This window comes from Vulpes lagopus, chromosome 4, assembly GCF_018345385.1.
Source record: "Vulpes lagopus strain Blue_001 chromosome 4, ASM1834538v1, whole genome shotgun sequence".
Classification (NCBI taxonomy): domain Eukaryota; kingdom Metazoa; phylum Chordata; class Mammalia; order Carnivora; family Canidae; genus Vulpes; species Vulpes lagopus.
Genome location: NC_054827.1, coordinates 36,076,829 through 36,092,683, shown reverse-complemented (window position 1 = coordinate 36,092,683; position 15,855 = coordinate 36,076,829). Strand labels below are relative to the sequence as shown.

The 15,855-nt window shown below is 45.2% G+C and overlaps 1 protein-coding gene across 2 annotated transcripts in view; it reads right to left on the bottom strand.

Moving 5' to 3' along the window:
- IKBKB (inhibitor of nuclear factor kappa B kinase subunit beta) overlaps window positions 1–9,646 on the bottom strand; it is a 61,129-nt gene extending 51,483 nt beyond the window's left edge. The window contains exons 1-2 of one of the 2 annotated variants that reach the window (XM_041752616.1): window positions 9,447–9,646; window positions 8,768–8,890 (exon numbers count right to left, since the gene is read on the bottom strand). In XM_041752616.1, coding sequence (XP_041608550.1) covers window positions 8,768–8,872 — 105 coding nt within the window. In that variant the 5' untranslated portion in view covers window positions 8,873–8,890; window positions 9,447–9,646. Of the gene's footprint in view, window positions 1–8,767; window positions 8,891–9,446 lie in introns of those variants that run through there. The other variant, XM_041752617.1, reaches the window with a different exon arrangement.
- Between the last annotated feature and the right edge of the window lie 6,209 nt (window positions 9,647–15,855).

Below are 15,855 nucleotides of genomic sequence, written 5' to 3'. Positions count from 1 at the left end.
GGATAACCTTCCCATCTAAGGTCAGCCAATTAGTAACTTTACTTAATTCCCCTTTGCCATGATGACCTACCATATTCATAGCATCAGGGGTTAGGATAGGGACATCTTTGGGAGGGGCTGTTACTCTGCCTACCACAGAGAGTAGGCTTTCTTCATAAAAATGACAAATCAAACTTCAAAGGTAGATTAAGTGATTGAGAAAATATTTTATGTAGTCTAGCTATACACTGGATAATTGTAGATAATTGCCATCTTCTGTCCAACACAAACACTGGATCCAACACATAGCTGTCCCCCGGCCCAAAGCAGAGTCCAGAAATAGATTTTAATACTGAAGACTGATACTAAAAACTGGAGATGTGCTATTAGCCTCAATATCCGAATTCAAATTAAAAAGTGAACTTGGCAATATGAATACTGAACCCATGGTGGGCTAACTGGGCAGAGACACCAGAACTCACTTTCTATTTGTGGACAGCTCAGTCCTATGGCTGTAGGGGAAATCCTAACTCCATGGGCTGGGGAATGTCTCACACGGATACAGACACTCTCAACCTTTTCTTATACAGGGGCCCTTGAGGCAGTATTCTAAAGCATTCCAGTTTTCCATGAGTAATACTGCATTTGAAACAGAAACCCACACAGAATGACTTTCTGTTGCTAAAAACATACCTGTTCTAGAAAACAAAATTCAATTAAACAGTTCAGAAACAGACTAAAAATACTGGTTTTGAAACCCTGGGGAGTTTGTTCTTCACTAGCAACAAAACTCCAAGAGCAGAGGATGACTTTCTTTATCTGAGCTGGAACTTCCTAGAGTCTTAGCTCAGTTCTATGGAAACCTAGACTTGGCCCAAATCATCTCAACACCCAACTTCTGGTAAGTGGACTCATGTGGGATGAAATTTAAAGTGGGTTTGTATTTTGAGAAAATGGAGACAGACGCCAACAGTGTCATCCATATTGAATGCAGTTTATTATGAAGGTCCCTCAAGTCTGCGACTCTTTGCACGTGAAAACACAAAACTTGGGGCCCCTGAGGGCCTTTAGCTCAGGGAGTGATCCTGGGGTCCTGGGACTGAGTCGGCATCGGGCTCCATGCAGGGATCCTGTTTCTCCCTCTGCCTATGTCTCTGCCTCTCTCTCTCTCTCTCTCTCATTCTCTCTCTCTTATGAATAAATAAATAAAACCTTAAAAAAAAAAAAACTTGTGTAGAAATAGGGTGTAGTATCAAGTCGGGGCGAGGGGCACCTTCTCAGATGGCTGAGAGCTACCAAAAGGTGTGACAGCAACAAGTGAGTTCAAGGCCAGTCCACTCAGGAGCTGGCACAGCTTCCCAAAGTTAGCCTTCTTCTTATGAGGAGGGGAGACTTGCTGGAAGCCAAGAGGTACATTCAAACCGTTGGCTCAGAAACCTGTCTCCTGTTACTGTGGCAACCATCCAAATCACTGTGGTAAAAGGGAGTAATTAGTAATAACCAGTTCATTCCTTCTCAGGCCCTGCCCTCCAAGATGAATGCTTCAGAGAGGAGGTACAAAGCTAGGCCTAGACAGATCCTAGGGATAGAACCTGGGCCTGAGAGTCAAAAGATACAGGGTCTGGCTGCAGCTTCCCCCTGACTCAACCATGCTGACCAATCTATGCTGAGAGGGCTCTGAGTTCAACCCAATCCCTTGGATGTAAACACCCAAGAGAAATAGTGGCCTCCAAATATACTCACAGGGACTTGACGGGTGAAATAAGTCAGGGTTTAACTCCTTCATCCTTCACCTGGTAAATATGTGACACTGAGCCTATTACTTTAGTTTATGGGTCTTTATCCACAAGAGGGAGATGACTCTACCCTGCAGTCAAAACAAGATGGAATGTCTGATACAGAGCAGGCCTTGAGTAAATTACAGTAGCATTGCTTCCTTTCTCTGGCCCTGTGTAGATGTTACTCTACTCATTTGATTTGTATTCTCTTCAGACCATCCACAGTCTATCTCCTTTCTGCTCAAGTTCCATTTCCTCAAGAAGCCTTCCCTCTCTCCTAAGCATTCAAAAAATATTATGGAAAGAGCTTCTAGCACAGCCAGCACAGAGCACTCTGGATAAACAGCAGCCGTTAGTATTTCTACACAATCTGGTGCTTATATTTAGACCTATTTAATATACTGCTGAGTACTCATTTTACCTCCTCAATTAGAGCATAAGCACACTGAGGACAAGGTCATTTCTTTTCTTCCCCTCATGAAGCTTGGGTTGGTGCTCAATAAATTCTTAGTGAACTGACTGAAGTCCTTAAGACTTCAGAACACACACAGAAGCTGAAGTGAGCTTAATCTTGTCCAGTGAGGAAACACACAAAAGTCAGCACTATTTCATAGAAGAGATAATGACACCTTCGTTTCTAGCTTTAGAACAGCCAGGACATACATTACCTCATGTCATCCTGATAGGCATCCCTTGGGAAACCAGGCAATTCTCAGCCTCTTTCACAGCCAAGTGCACAGAGAATATATTTGCAAGGCACTGTGGAACATTCCCAGATCCTTCATAAAGCAGCTGCTTTATTTCATGCCCAGACATGCTGAGAGCCAAGGAGATCAATATCTAAGTATCCCCAAAAATCCATGGGGAAGTTTAGGCCCAAAGCCATGAAGCTGGCAAGTTAACAGAGCCAGGACTAGAGCCCAGGTATGAGTGACTGGGAGCCATGTGGTTCCCCACCCCCCCTTATTCCCAAAAGGTGCTGCGGGCTGACGTCACTCAGGTCATCACCCTCTTCCTCTATTTTTAACAGCCTATCTAGTCTGTACTGATCAATGGTTTGTGCTGACCCTGAGGCTGAGGATTTAAGGGAGTACAGATGCAGCAAGGACTGCCAAGGCCCATGCTTGGTAATAGCATCCAAAAACTCTGGGAAACGGGTAGGGGCATTTGGTATACAGCCATTCCTCACTAAGAAATACTTGTTTACATGCTGTTTTCCAAACAAGAGTTTTTCCTTAGTGCTTCAAAATGATTTAGACTGACTGAAGAGAACTAAGAATGTTCTTGGGGTGTCCCTAACCATAGAGTACCCACCATAAAAAAGCCACAGGCCATAATGGAGAAAGCAGGTAGTTGGGATTTGAATAGATACAGGTTCAGATTCCAGCTCCTTCACTTACTAGCTTAGACTCTAGGTAAATGACCTAACCTTTCTGTGCCTCAATTTCCTCAGCAATAAGCAGAAATAAGGACAATAGTTCTTGGGGTGCCTGGTTGGCTCAGTTGGAGGAGCATGTGACTCCTGATCTCAGGATTGCAAGTTCAAGCCCCATTTTGGGTGAACAGATTACTTAAATAAACTTAAAAAAAAAAAAAAAAAGACACCAGTTCTTTCTTTTAGGGTTATTGTGAAGACTGGAGATAAAGAGTGTAAAATACCTAGCCCAATGATGGCACATGGTAGGTTCTTAATAAGTGATGGGTCTGATTATTAGGCATTGCATATGTGACTGAGGATACCAATTCTTAGACTCTTTTATGAAATTGCTCTTGTGATAAACTAAAAAGCCTCTCTTTTGTAGACAAGATAAAGTATATGGAGTATCAGGAAATGTACATGGTTGCAAAGTATAATCATCATACTGACTAGAGTCACGTTATCAAAACAACCCTGTCCCACCTGTTTTCTTCAAGATGCTCTGAACACTGGAGCATCCACCAAAGAACACACTATGCTTGCTCTGATCCTGGACATCAACTGAAGATGCACTCCTCAACTGAAGATGCACTCCTCAGCACTACAGCAGCCCTGAGGATTCCCCAACCTGAGGAACAACCCAGAAAGGGGATGAAGAGCTTCCCGGACTGAGCCAGGCTCATCAACAAGGTTACACTAAGTATTTGTGAAAGCTGACTCCTCCTGCTCCCTCAGCCCTCACCTTCGATTCCACCATAGAGTCCTAAATAGCTCTTAGATCTGCCCACTTCTCTGCATCTCCACCGCCATCAGCCCACTCTAATCTCTCACCTGTCCCATCTCCAAAAGCTTCATGACTGGCCTCCCCACATGACAGGCCAGTGCCCGTGGTGTCCTGGTACCAGGACTTCTTCTGAGAGCAGATTGTTAAGTATTTGGGAGTTCAGTGAGACCTGCTTGTTAAACTGTCAGTGGGTTGAAACAAGCCCTGGTGTAAGTAGTTACCCTGTGGAGGTTGGTAAACACTACTAATCAGGATGTGATTTCCCAGCACACCAGGGCCTGGGCCCCTTCCAAACTGTTCCTTCAGTCCAAGTGAACCCCCTTCCAACAGCTTCCTGTTGCCCTTCAGATAAAAATATAAGCTCTTGGCAGGGTCTCATTGTTACTTTCTCTGTTCCAGCCTCCCTTGCACCTGGCTCCCCTCTTCCTCCCTTCTGGGCCCACTGGCCTTCCAGTCCCACCAGCTTGCCAAGACCTGTCCCACACAGGGGTTCTGAATAGGCTACTCCCTCTTCCTGGAACTCTCCTCCCACTCTCCCAGCTGGGCTAAGCCTGGCTAAGCTGGGCCAACTTCTACCAATAACTCACAGTTCTGCTTATGCACCACTTCCTTGAAGAAGCCTTTCCCTGACCTCCTGACCGATGGGCCCCTCCTGCCGTGGGCCCCTCTCCTGTATCACACTTATGATAGTTGGGAGTTTACATTTGTAATGACTGATTAATGGCTCTTTCCCTTTTCCAAAAAGGTCTTTATAGAAAGTGAATGACTTTATGCACCTGACACACATATAACCTAAAGACAATTGCTGTGGGGGAAATGAAAGAAAGCCAAAACCAGAAAGGGCCCCAGCTGACCAGGAACTCAGAGCCTTGACAGGACACATTCTTATACACAAAGACAAAAAGGCAGTATATGAAGCCGGCCAAATGAGTGAAACTGAAGGAATTCAGGGGAAGAACTAATTTCCATAGAATGAAGGAGTCCATGGCAACTTTACTGAGGAGGTGGTCTGCAGCTATCCTGATTATGTAAAGCTGTCCAGGAGACAGAGGCTTGTCCCACAGAAGGCTCAGCCAACCAACTTGTTAGGAGCCAACAAGAAGAGGTAATGCTAAGAAAGACACGGTGAGGCCAGACTGTCAGTTTGACTTTGGCTTTTTAAAAAATAAAGATTAAGGGATCCCTGGGTGGCGCAGCGGTTTGGCGCCTGCCTTTGGCCCAGGGCGCGATCCTGGAGGCCCGGGATCGAATCCCACATCGGGCTCCCGGTGCATGGAGCCTGCTTCTCCCTCTGCCTGTGTCTCTGCCTCTCTCCTCTCTCTCTCTCTCTGTGACTATCATAAATAAATAAAAATTAAAAAAAAAAAGATTAAAAAAAAAAGAACAAAAGAAAGAACAACCATCAACAAAATGAAAAGGCAACCTAGGGAGGAGATATCTGCAAATGATATATTCAATAAGGGGTTAATATGCAAAATATAAAAGGAACATACACAGCTCAACACCCAAAAAACCTAATGATCCAGTTAAAAAATGGGCAGAAAACCTGAATAGACTTTCCCCAAAGAAGATGTACAAATGGACAGCAGACACATGAAAAGACTCTCAACATCACTCATCATGGAAATGCAAATCAAAACCACAATGAGCTATCACCTCACATGTGTCAGACTGGCTAAAATGAGACAGACAAGAAACAACAGGTGTTGGCAAGGATGTGAAGAAAGGGGAACCCTCATGCACTGTTAGTAGAAATGCAAACTGATGAAGCCACTGTGGAAAGCAGTGTGGAGGTTCCTCAAAAACTTAAAAATAGAACTATCATATGATCCAGTAATTCCACTGCTGTGTATTTAAACACAGAAAACAAAACACTAATTCGAAAACACTAGTATATGCACCCCTATGTTTACTGCAGCATTATTTATGACCACTAAGAGAGGGAAGTAACCTAAGTGTCCATGAATAGAAGAATGGATAAAGAAGATGTGTGTGTGTATACATACATATACATATGTGTATATAAATGTGTATATGTACACACACATGTATGTATATATATACATAAAATATCCCATGCAATGGAATATCACTCAGCCATTAAAAAGAATGAAGTCGGGATCCCTGGGTGGCGCAGCGGTTTAGCGCCTGCCTTTGGCCCAGGGCGCGATCCTGGAGATCCGGGATCGAATCCCACGTCCGGCTCCCGGTGCATGAAGCCTGCTTCTCCCTCTGCCTGTGTCTCTGCCTCTCTCTCTCTCTCTCTCTCTCTCTCTCTCTCTGTGACTATCATAAATAAATAAAAATTTTAAAAAAAAATGTATTTATAAAAATAAATAAATAAATAAATAAATAAAAAGAATGAAGTCTTGCCATTTGTGACAACACAGATGGATGTAATGAGTATTACCTTAATGAAATAAGTTGAGGAAAAAATGTCATATGATTTCATTTCATGTGCAATCTAAACAAATGAATGAACAAACAAAAAAAGGAGAAACAGACACATAAATACAGAGAACTGGGGGGACCTGGGAGGCTCAGTTGGTTAAGTGCCTGCTTTCAGCTCAGGTCATAATCCTGGGTCCTGGGATGGAGCCCTGAACTGGGCTTCCCTGCTCAGTAGGGAATCTGCTTCTCTCTCTCTCTTCCCCTCATATCTGCTCATGTTCTCTCTCAAATGAATAAATAAAAGATGTTTAAATAAATAAATACATACAGAGAACTGGTGGTTGCCAGAGGGAGAGTTGGGGGATAGTTGAAATAGGTGAAGGAATTAAGAAGTACAAACTTTCAGTACCATAAATAAGTCATGGGGGGATGAAAAGTACAGCATGGGAAATATAGTCAATAATACTGTGAGAACATTGGATGGGGACAGATGGGGACTATATTTTTCATGGTGAGCACTGTATAATGTATAGAATCGTCAAATCACTATGTTGTACACCTAAAACTAATGTAATAATGTATGCCAACTTCAATTAAAAAATAAAATAAAAATGAAAAACAAGGTAAGGTTTTCGAATAGGGGAACTTGAAAGTAGTAATTCTAGAAGACTAATCCAAACACACAAACACACACACACACACACACACACACACATTTTTTTCAGGCCCATATCTATAAAGCCAGGAACAAATTCCATCTGACAATAGCTTTCCAAATTCATAGAGTAACTGGAGGCCATTCTGAGCTAGAAATGACAGACACATGGCACACCTGGACAGAACTCCTTTTGAGGAAAACCATCTCTACTTCAGCGGCTGAGATATTTGTTGCAGTCAAGAATCTAAAAGCTGTGGCCTATCTAGAAGCAGCCCAGCCCAGGTATATGTGGGGCCATAGAATGATCTGGCTCTTATGTTGTAATGTGAGGCCCACAGCTCTACCCGGACCAGAACACATTTGAGCCAGCTGTGGCTCAAAGGAATTCTGGTTTCCTAGTTCAATGTGGGAATTACCACCTCCAGAACTGGACTCTGCCCTCCAGCTCTGGCTCCCACTCCTCCAGGGGTCGTTCCATCTACTCAGAGCTGACAGGACTCAGGGCAGGGCCTAGAATGTCTTCCAACTAACTGATAAAGGAGCGTGGCTGTCTGGATGACCCTCTGATGTGGCTGGCCAGTAGCCTTGATGACTCTCTCGCTGGCTGCTGCAGCTGGCTCCCAAGAAGTGGTACACTTCCTTTCAGTCCAAAAAAGTGCTCAGCAGCCCCTGATCAAAAAGCAAGTGCTTCCTTCAAGGACTTCGGGGGTCTGATTTTGGAGTCAGGAAGCCAACTTCAGTTACTCAGTGACTGGGGGTTCCCTACAGCAGTGGTCTCCAAATGGGATAGATGTGCACCAAATGGGGTAACTTGGGGGTTACCCAAGACTGGAATCCAAAACAATTAAATAGAAATTAAGCTTTTTTGATATTAACTTTATGAAATCTTCCTCAGATTATTTTTCAGAAGATCATATATCTCGTGGACCCAAGGTATACTGAGGAAAATGGGCATTCCACAGGGAGTGGTGGACAGGGGCCTATGGAGACATGTTTCAGGTTACATGTGCCCCTGCTTAGGTGGATTATGGATCGTAGTATCTGAGGTCAATAAAATGACTCTCACAAAATGGACAAGTGGCTAAAGAAATTTCTGCAGAGGACTTCAGTACATGTAACACCAGCATAAGCAAACAGGAATATGGAGGAACACTTCTATTGTGAGAAACTAAACTCATTTCAGACACATAAAGAGTAAAAACAATCAGGATCTAATCAGAAATAGGTCCAAATAATTCCAAATTATAAAAATTATTTGAAATACGGATTTCGCCCACTGTCCTTGATAATTCTCTGTTTCATTATGGATCTGTATAGTCTGTGCTGTGCAGTGTTGCAAACAATAGTGGGAACACATAATTAGTATGTATTTAAAATATTTTGAGCTAATTCTTTAAACACTTAAATATATTTTACGATGCTCATTCTTTAAATTTTCCAATTTTTGTATTTCAATATTAGTACACAATATATTAGTACATGATAGCATGATGATAATTAAGATACTAGTTTAAGATATATAAAAGTTAAAATATTTTTACAATTTGGGGGCCATAGTCAGTCAGTAAAGCTTGGAGACCACTTAGAGGCAGCTGAGCAGCTCGGAAGCCCCCGCACGGTTCCCGTTTCTCACTCTCCCCCAAGAAGCCCAGGGCCAAGGACGAACCCCGTCCCCCACCCAGCACAGTGTAGGGTGGAGGCAGTTCCCAGGAGCCTGTCTTCCCGGCCTCTGGCTCAGCCCAGGTGCACAGCGCCCCTACCTGATTGTGCCAGCGGATCACGTTTCCAAATCCCCCTGTCCCAAGTCGTTCTTTCATCTCCCAGGCCCCACATGTTTGGGTTGGCAGAGAAGGTGACCAGCTCATGCTGCTGCCGTGCTAGCTCTGTAAACAATTTGGTGTAGGGGACAAAAGATCAAGGTTAAGAGAAAATGGAACTCAAGCAGACGGAGAAGCTAAGAGACAACACTGCCCTTCGGTGCGACAGAGGAGCTGGTTTTCACTTTATAAATGAACCAGGCTGTCTGGTTTGGTTTTGGGTTTGGGTAGCCAACTTTTGTCACCCCCCCCCACCCCCACCCCGCTCAGCCGTAAGGGAAGGAGGCGGGGAGGACAGTCACTCGGAGGCCCGCAAAGGGCATCCCCCGGACCGCCGCGAGGGCGCCCTGTCCCGCGCGCTCTGCCCTGGGTGGCCGGGGCACGCTCTCCGGTCACGTGTGTCCTCACACGGTCCGAACCAACCACGGCTCGGTCCCAGAGCCCCCGCCTCGAGGCGGCCCCCGGAGTCACCCCGGCTCCCGCGGTCCGCCCCGAGAGCCCGACTTCTCAGCCCGACCCCAGGGTCTCCGGGAGCCTCAGGGAGGAGGGGGCGAGCTCGCGGGCGCCGAGGGGCGCGGGGTCTGCCGGCGGCACCTGGCCCGCAGCCGCCCGAGGGACTCACCTGTCGGCGGGGGCGCGGGGCGGGGCAGCCGCTCCCCAGGACCGGGGAGGCGGGGGCTAGGGCGGCCAAACCGGGGGCTCTGGCACCTCCCCGAAGACATTAAAATGCGGGAATCTCAAACCGGTCGGCGCAGCGCCACTTCCTCAAACACTTCCTGCTCTGACGTCACGGGGCACGTGGGCCGCGCGCCCTTAAAGGAGCCGCGGCGCCACAGGGGGCCCGGGGGTCCTCGCCGCGGTGACCCGCCAGCGCGGCGCGCGGCTTCCAGCGGGCCCCCCACGCCCGGACAGGCGGTGCCCCTGGGGCCCTAAGATGAACCCGAGTGCGCCGGACTCGGTACACGGTGACTGGAACCTGCGGCGGTTTCTGGGACGGGGGAGACGGGGATTTCCTCCCGGGAACCCTCCGGGGGGTAATGGACGCCGCTTCCTGGGCTGCTCCCTCGCTGGAGTTTCCCGCGCCCGCCAGGGGTTCCTTTCGGCCTGCTGACAACTGCCCGGCCCGCCTCCTCAGGCTGCGTCCTCCGTCCGCGGGGCTCGGGGCTCGGGGCTCGGGGTCCCGCACGACCGGTCACGGACGTCCTCCCAAGAAGCCACAGCCTCTACTACCCCCTTCAAGAAAAATGAAAGGACGGAAAACCTCGTAGCGTAACACGAAACTGCAGTTTCCGCCGCAGTGATGTAGGGAAGTTGTAAGAGAAGCTGGCAGCCCTGAGGTTTGCCGGCCCACTGCTACCTGCCTGACGTGATAATAAGGTGTGCTGTGGAGCTTCTCAGTTCTGTGCATTGTACTAACACCAAGCTGGTGTGTGTTGGTAGATTGACCCAAGCAGGAAGAATGGCATTAGAGGAAACCTGAAGAATATAGCTCCCATTTATAGGATGCTTCGAAGCGCCGGGTGCTGCCCACACACACTCCGTACTCAGAATTCCTTCTGCAGATCCCCAGGGCAACCCTCCACATCGGGAGGGATTGGATTCTTGTTCTTGTTATCCCCATTTTTTAAAAAAGATTTATTTATTTATGATAGACACACACAGAGAGAGAGAGAGGCAGAGACACAGGCAGTGCCGGGAGCCCAACGTGGGACTCGATCCCGGGACTCCAGGATCGCGCCCTGGGCCAAAGGCAGGTGCCAAACCGCTGAGCCACCCAGGGATCCCCTTGTTATCCCCATTTTATAGGTGATAAAACTGATGTGCAGATAGGAAAATATGTCCAAGTCACAGGCTAGTAAGTGGATGAACTGATAGTCCAACCCAAGAGGCTGGTTTTTAGGTCCAAGCTTTTAATACTTGATGAAATGTATCATACTAAGAAATTCGGAAGGAGGCAAACTGGAGTCTGAATCCTCACACTGCTATTGACTACTCTGAGATTTGGGGGCCAATTACTTAATCATTCCAAGCGTCTATTTCTCTTCTTTTTTTTTTTTTTTTTCCCCAGATTTTTTTTATTTATTTGACTGAGAGAGCACAAGGTGGGAGGGGCAGAGGGAGAAGCAGGATCCCTGCTGAACAGGGAGCCTGACACTCACACTTAGGGTTCCATCCCAGGACCTGGGATCATGACCTGAGCCAATGACAGATGCTTAATGACTGAGCCACCCAGGCGCCCCCATTTCTCTTCTTTAAAATGTGGGCAGTATTAGGTTGAATCGAATGAAGTCACCATTTTTTTTTAGTAAAACAAAAACAGTTGAAACACGAGCAACAAACATCAGTGGTTTCATCTAGTTTAGCCCAAGAGCAGTAGGAGGACAGGAGGACACCCAGAGTTGTCCTAGACAGATGAGTTAATAATACCAATGGCCATGCCCAACACAGAGAACACCTGTCTGCAGAAAACCTGAGGCTGGTCAATTTAGGAACATAGTGACATGGTTTGTAGTGGTGGGTTACAGAGTGCACAACCAAGAAAGAATTCTTCAGACATCTTTGATGCAAAAAGGTGGTTTTATTAAAGCATGGGAACAAGACCTATGGGCAGAAAGAGCCGCTGCCCCAGGATTGTGAGGAACGACTGATTATATACTTTGGAGATGGGGGAAGTAAAGACCAAGGGAAGTTTCCAAAAGGACTTTCATATACTAAAGAAGACTCACAGGATCCTGGAGGCCTTGCTGTTGCCTAGCCGAGGTTGTTTCTCCCTCTAGCAAAGCATTAACATTAAGAACAGTTGGGGGTTTCCTGGAGGCATGTTATACTCTGCTTGCCCCAAGTGTTTGTCAATAGGCTGAAGGTTATAAGGAAATTTGGTTTCATCTACATTTCCTTCTGCCATTGTTCCCCACATCATTCCCCCTGAACAATTTTGACCCTTAAATCTTTAAGGTTGTCGAGGGTGAAAGGTCTCATCTTCTGTAACTTCTTCCTGCTGATAGGGGTACAGAGAGATGTCCCTACCTATGCATCCGCATTGGTCAGTTGGGGAATTTATATACATGGGTGTTACCAAAGTCCAAGGTACATAACATATGGGTACCTCCCTGAGTAGAAAGGATCATTTATCAGCTGGAAGCTATGACAGTGAAGTCTTGGCACCAGGCAAGGAGACAGGAGAAAAGACAACAAAATAAGGTTAATAGTATAGTGAGAAAGAGAAGCCCAATAAAAATGGCATCGATGGTCAACTAAAATTTTTCTCCTGCTCTTTATTGTCCTTTAAAGAGAAGTTTGAGATCTTCCACAGGTTCACAGGAATAAGAAGCCACATTAGTTTGCTCATTGGATTCCTGTGAAGGCAGTACAGGTTTTATACTTGATATAGAAGCTCATGAAGAGTACCTCTCTCATTTTATTTCAGTGGGAATACATAATATGACCTAGCAGGGGTCCTTCCATTTTGGAGTTAAAACCCCTGCTGTTAAAAAAAACAAAAAAAACCAAAAAAAACCCTGCTGTAAATAAACCATCTCTCTGGGGTTTATATGGGGTGGTTTGCTAGTGACTATCATATCAGGTTTAGAGAGAATATAGTTTGCATATTCATTTAGAAATTTATGAATTAACCCAGCCTCAGAGCATTATAGTTTCCACCAATTGCCTATAGTAACTCAAAGGGACTTAACCCTATTTGTTGTTTTGGGGCAATCCTCGCTCTGAGAAGCCCTTCTGGTAAGAGAGTAATCCAGTTTTCTTGAGTCTCAATGCTTAAAATAGAATATCTACAGAGATGTGTTTTTTTTTTTTTACAAAGATGTGTTATTGAAACATTTTCTCTATAGTCTGTAATCACCCTCATTTTATTCTTTTTAAGATTTTATTTATATGAGAGAGTGAGCATAATGGGGGAGAGGTAGAAGGAGAGTGAGGGAGAAAGAGAGAAGCCAAAGCAGACTCCCTGCTGAGCCTGACATGGGGTTCAGAGCTCTACCCCAGGACCCTGGGATCATGACCTGAGCTGAAGGCAGTTGCTTAACTGACTAAGCCACCCAGATGCCCCTATAATCACCCTCATTTTAAATCAGAGATAGCCAATTCAAGACTAATTCATTTGAAAAATAAGTCCAGTTTTAACAAACTTGGCCTAATTATTTACATAAGCTCAGCAAAAAGAGTGATTGATATTATAGATCTTTTAGAATCTGCTTTGCTGGAACTTTTTATAAGGAATCTCTAGATTGAACTTTTAGTAGCCTCTCTAGGCCAGAAACTAAGCCAAGTACTTGCCATCAGACATGCCTACAGTACCTGTAGATTTGGGTAAATTCCTCTCCCTGAGGTCCCCAAGGTATCCTGAAGTTCCCGCACCTGCCAGGAAGTGACATTCTTTACTCACCTGTAAGGCACCTGGAAACTTTGTGAGCAAGGTATCAGGCCAACATTTCCATGAGGCTCTATTGGCTTCATGCTTCATAATGTCAACCTTAGTTCCTTAAAGCTGCCTGGACATATCTGAGTCTATGCAGGTCCCTCAAATATGACATTCCAGTCAAAGCCTTGGTAAAATACTGGTGTTTCCAATGATGTCCTGTTACAAGGAGAACAGATTCCTATTGAACTTATGCAAATGACCATGATTACCAAGAAGAAAAAATACTCACTGAGACCTTTTGAATTTCAGAGGGGTCTGCTATAGAGAAAAGTTAAATGCTTCAATTTGTTCACAGAGGAATATTTTATCCTATTTCTGTACATCATGGATATCTTAAAAGAAGGTTTCCTTGATCTGGAAGAGCAAACATTTAGAGAACCACCAGTGATTCAAACAGGAGTCGCAAAAGCCATAACCAATTCTTCAGTTCATTTAGTCCCATGTTACTAATTCTTGGTTCAGCGTGAATGCAGCTTTTACATGGAAGTCTTAAGGTGGGCAGCTGTCCTGGTGACTTAGGTGACTGGTGATGAAGAGAAGGCATCAAGTTTCTGGGTCTTATTACCATTCTGGCAGGTACTAACATCCTGCCAAAAGGCAGAGTTTCTCCTCCTCATAGAGTAGCCGTGGGCTAGAGGATTGCAGCCGGAGCAATGGGCATGAAAGTGTACCAACAAGACTGTACTCCTTGGAGTGCCCGGGTGGCTCAGTGGTTGAGCGTCTACCCCAGGTTGTGATCCTAGGGTCCTGGGATGGAGTCCTGCATCGAGCTCCCTGCAGGGATCCTGCTTCTCCTTCTACCTCTGCTTGTGTCTATGCCTCTCTCTCTCTCTCTCTCTCTCTCTCTTTTCTCTCTCTGTCTCTCATGAATAAATAAGTAAAATTTTTAAAAAGTAAAAAGACTGTACTCCTTGAAGGCCCTTGGAGTGAAAGCAAAAGGACAAGAGATGAAGGATTCACTGACTTTGCACTGTGGCTTAAAGTCCAGTGAGAACACATGAAGCCCCAGGTTGGGCACCAAAATGCTGTGGTTTCAAGTGGTGGGGTTTGGAGCCCACACCCAAGAAAGAAGTCTTGAGACATCTTTTGTGCAAAAAAAAAAAAGGTTTTATTAAAGCACCGGGACGGGACCCATGGGCAGAAAGAGCTGCTGCCCCAGGATTGTGAGGAACAACTGATTATATACTTTAGGGTTGTGGGAAGTGAAGACCAAGGGAAGTTTCCAAAAGGACTTTCATATAGTAAAGAAGACTCACAGGATCCTGGAGGCCTTGCTGTTGTCAAGCTAAGGTTGCTCTTCCCTCTAGCAAATCTTTAACATTAAAACAGCTGGGAGTTTCCTGGAGGCATGTTATAGTTTGCCTGTCTCAAGTATTTGTCAATGGGCTACAGGTTATAAGGAAATTTAATTATATCTACATTTCCTTTTGCCTTTGTTCCCCATATCAATATGTCAAACTAAACAGGTCATCTGTGCCAGCACCGCTCCCAGCACCCTCCCCCCATATTTACCCTATAATCACTGCTAATTAGCACACTCAGTTTCAAAGCAGGAAGAGAAAGGAGCATGACTGAATAATTGTAAAGCATTTAGAATTGTGCCTGATATATTGTAAGTGTAATATAAGTGTTTGTTTAATAAATAAAATGTATTGAGCACCTAAATGTTCTGGGCCCTATCTAAAGCCTATAGGACATAAAAAATGTCTCTTTAAATCCTGTCACTCTGCAAATCACTGTTCCTGAGAAACTTAGCAAGACATCCACAGATTTGCCAAAGACTGATTCTGCACCACTATAATTTAAGAGTTCTCAATTGCTCAGCTCAATATAACTTGTTTTCAGGACACCTGGATGGCTCAGCAGTTGAGCCTCTGCCTTTGGCTCAGGGCATGATCCTGGGGTCCTGGGATCAGGTCCCACGTCGGGCTTCCTGCATGGAGCCTGCTTCTTCCTCTGCCTCTGTCTCTGCCTCTCTCTCTCTCTCTCTCTCTCTGCGTCTCTCATGAATAAATAAATAAAATCTTTAAAAAAAAATAACTTGTTTTCAACTGAACATAAATCTCTCTGATAAGGTCACATATATTTAGATTCTTTAAAAATTTGATGATGGCCCAGGAAGGGGCCTCCAGACCTTATCATATCCCACGACATTTATCATCTTAAGCCCCGTTTTCCCTCAAGATAAGACATGTCCACTGTCTACATCTGGTCTCTATCCTGCACTACAGACATGAGCAGGCTATCTGCAAAAAAACATTTTCAGATGCAGCAAAAAACAAACCAAAAACCAAAAACCAACCAAACAAACATATCTCTTATTCTTCCTGCTTCGAGGCTTAGTGTGCTTTTTAGCAGTGACTATAGGGTAATGAAGAAATACTGACCAGCCTGAGTGCCTGGCACAGTTCTGGGTACCACTAACTCAGGGGATCCAAGCAATGTAACTCTCATCAGAGGTACCTAGAATCTAATTGAGGGTGTGAGATCCATGGAGAGGCATCAACTAATGAGTAATGAGGACCAGGCAATAAAAAAAATCTGTGCTAATTTGTTCTGCTGTGGAGGCAGTACAGTATTAGTGATAAGGATA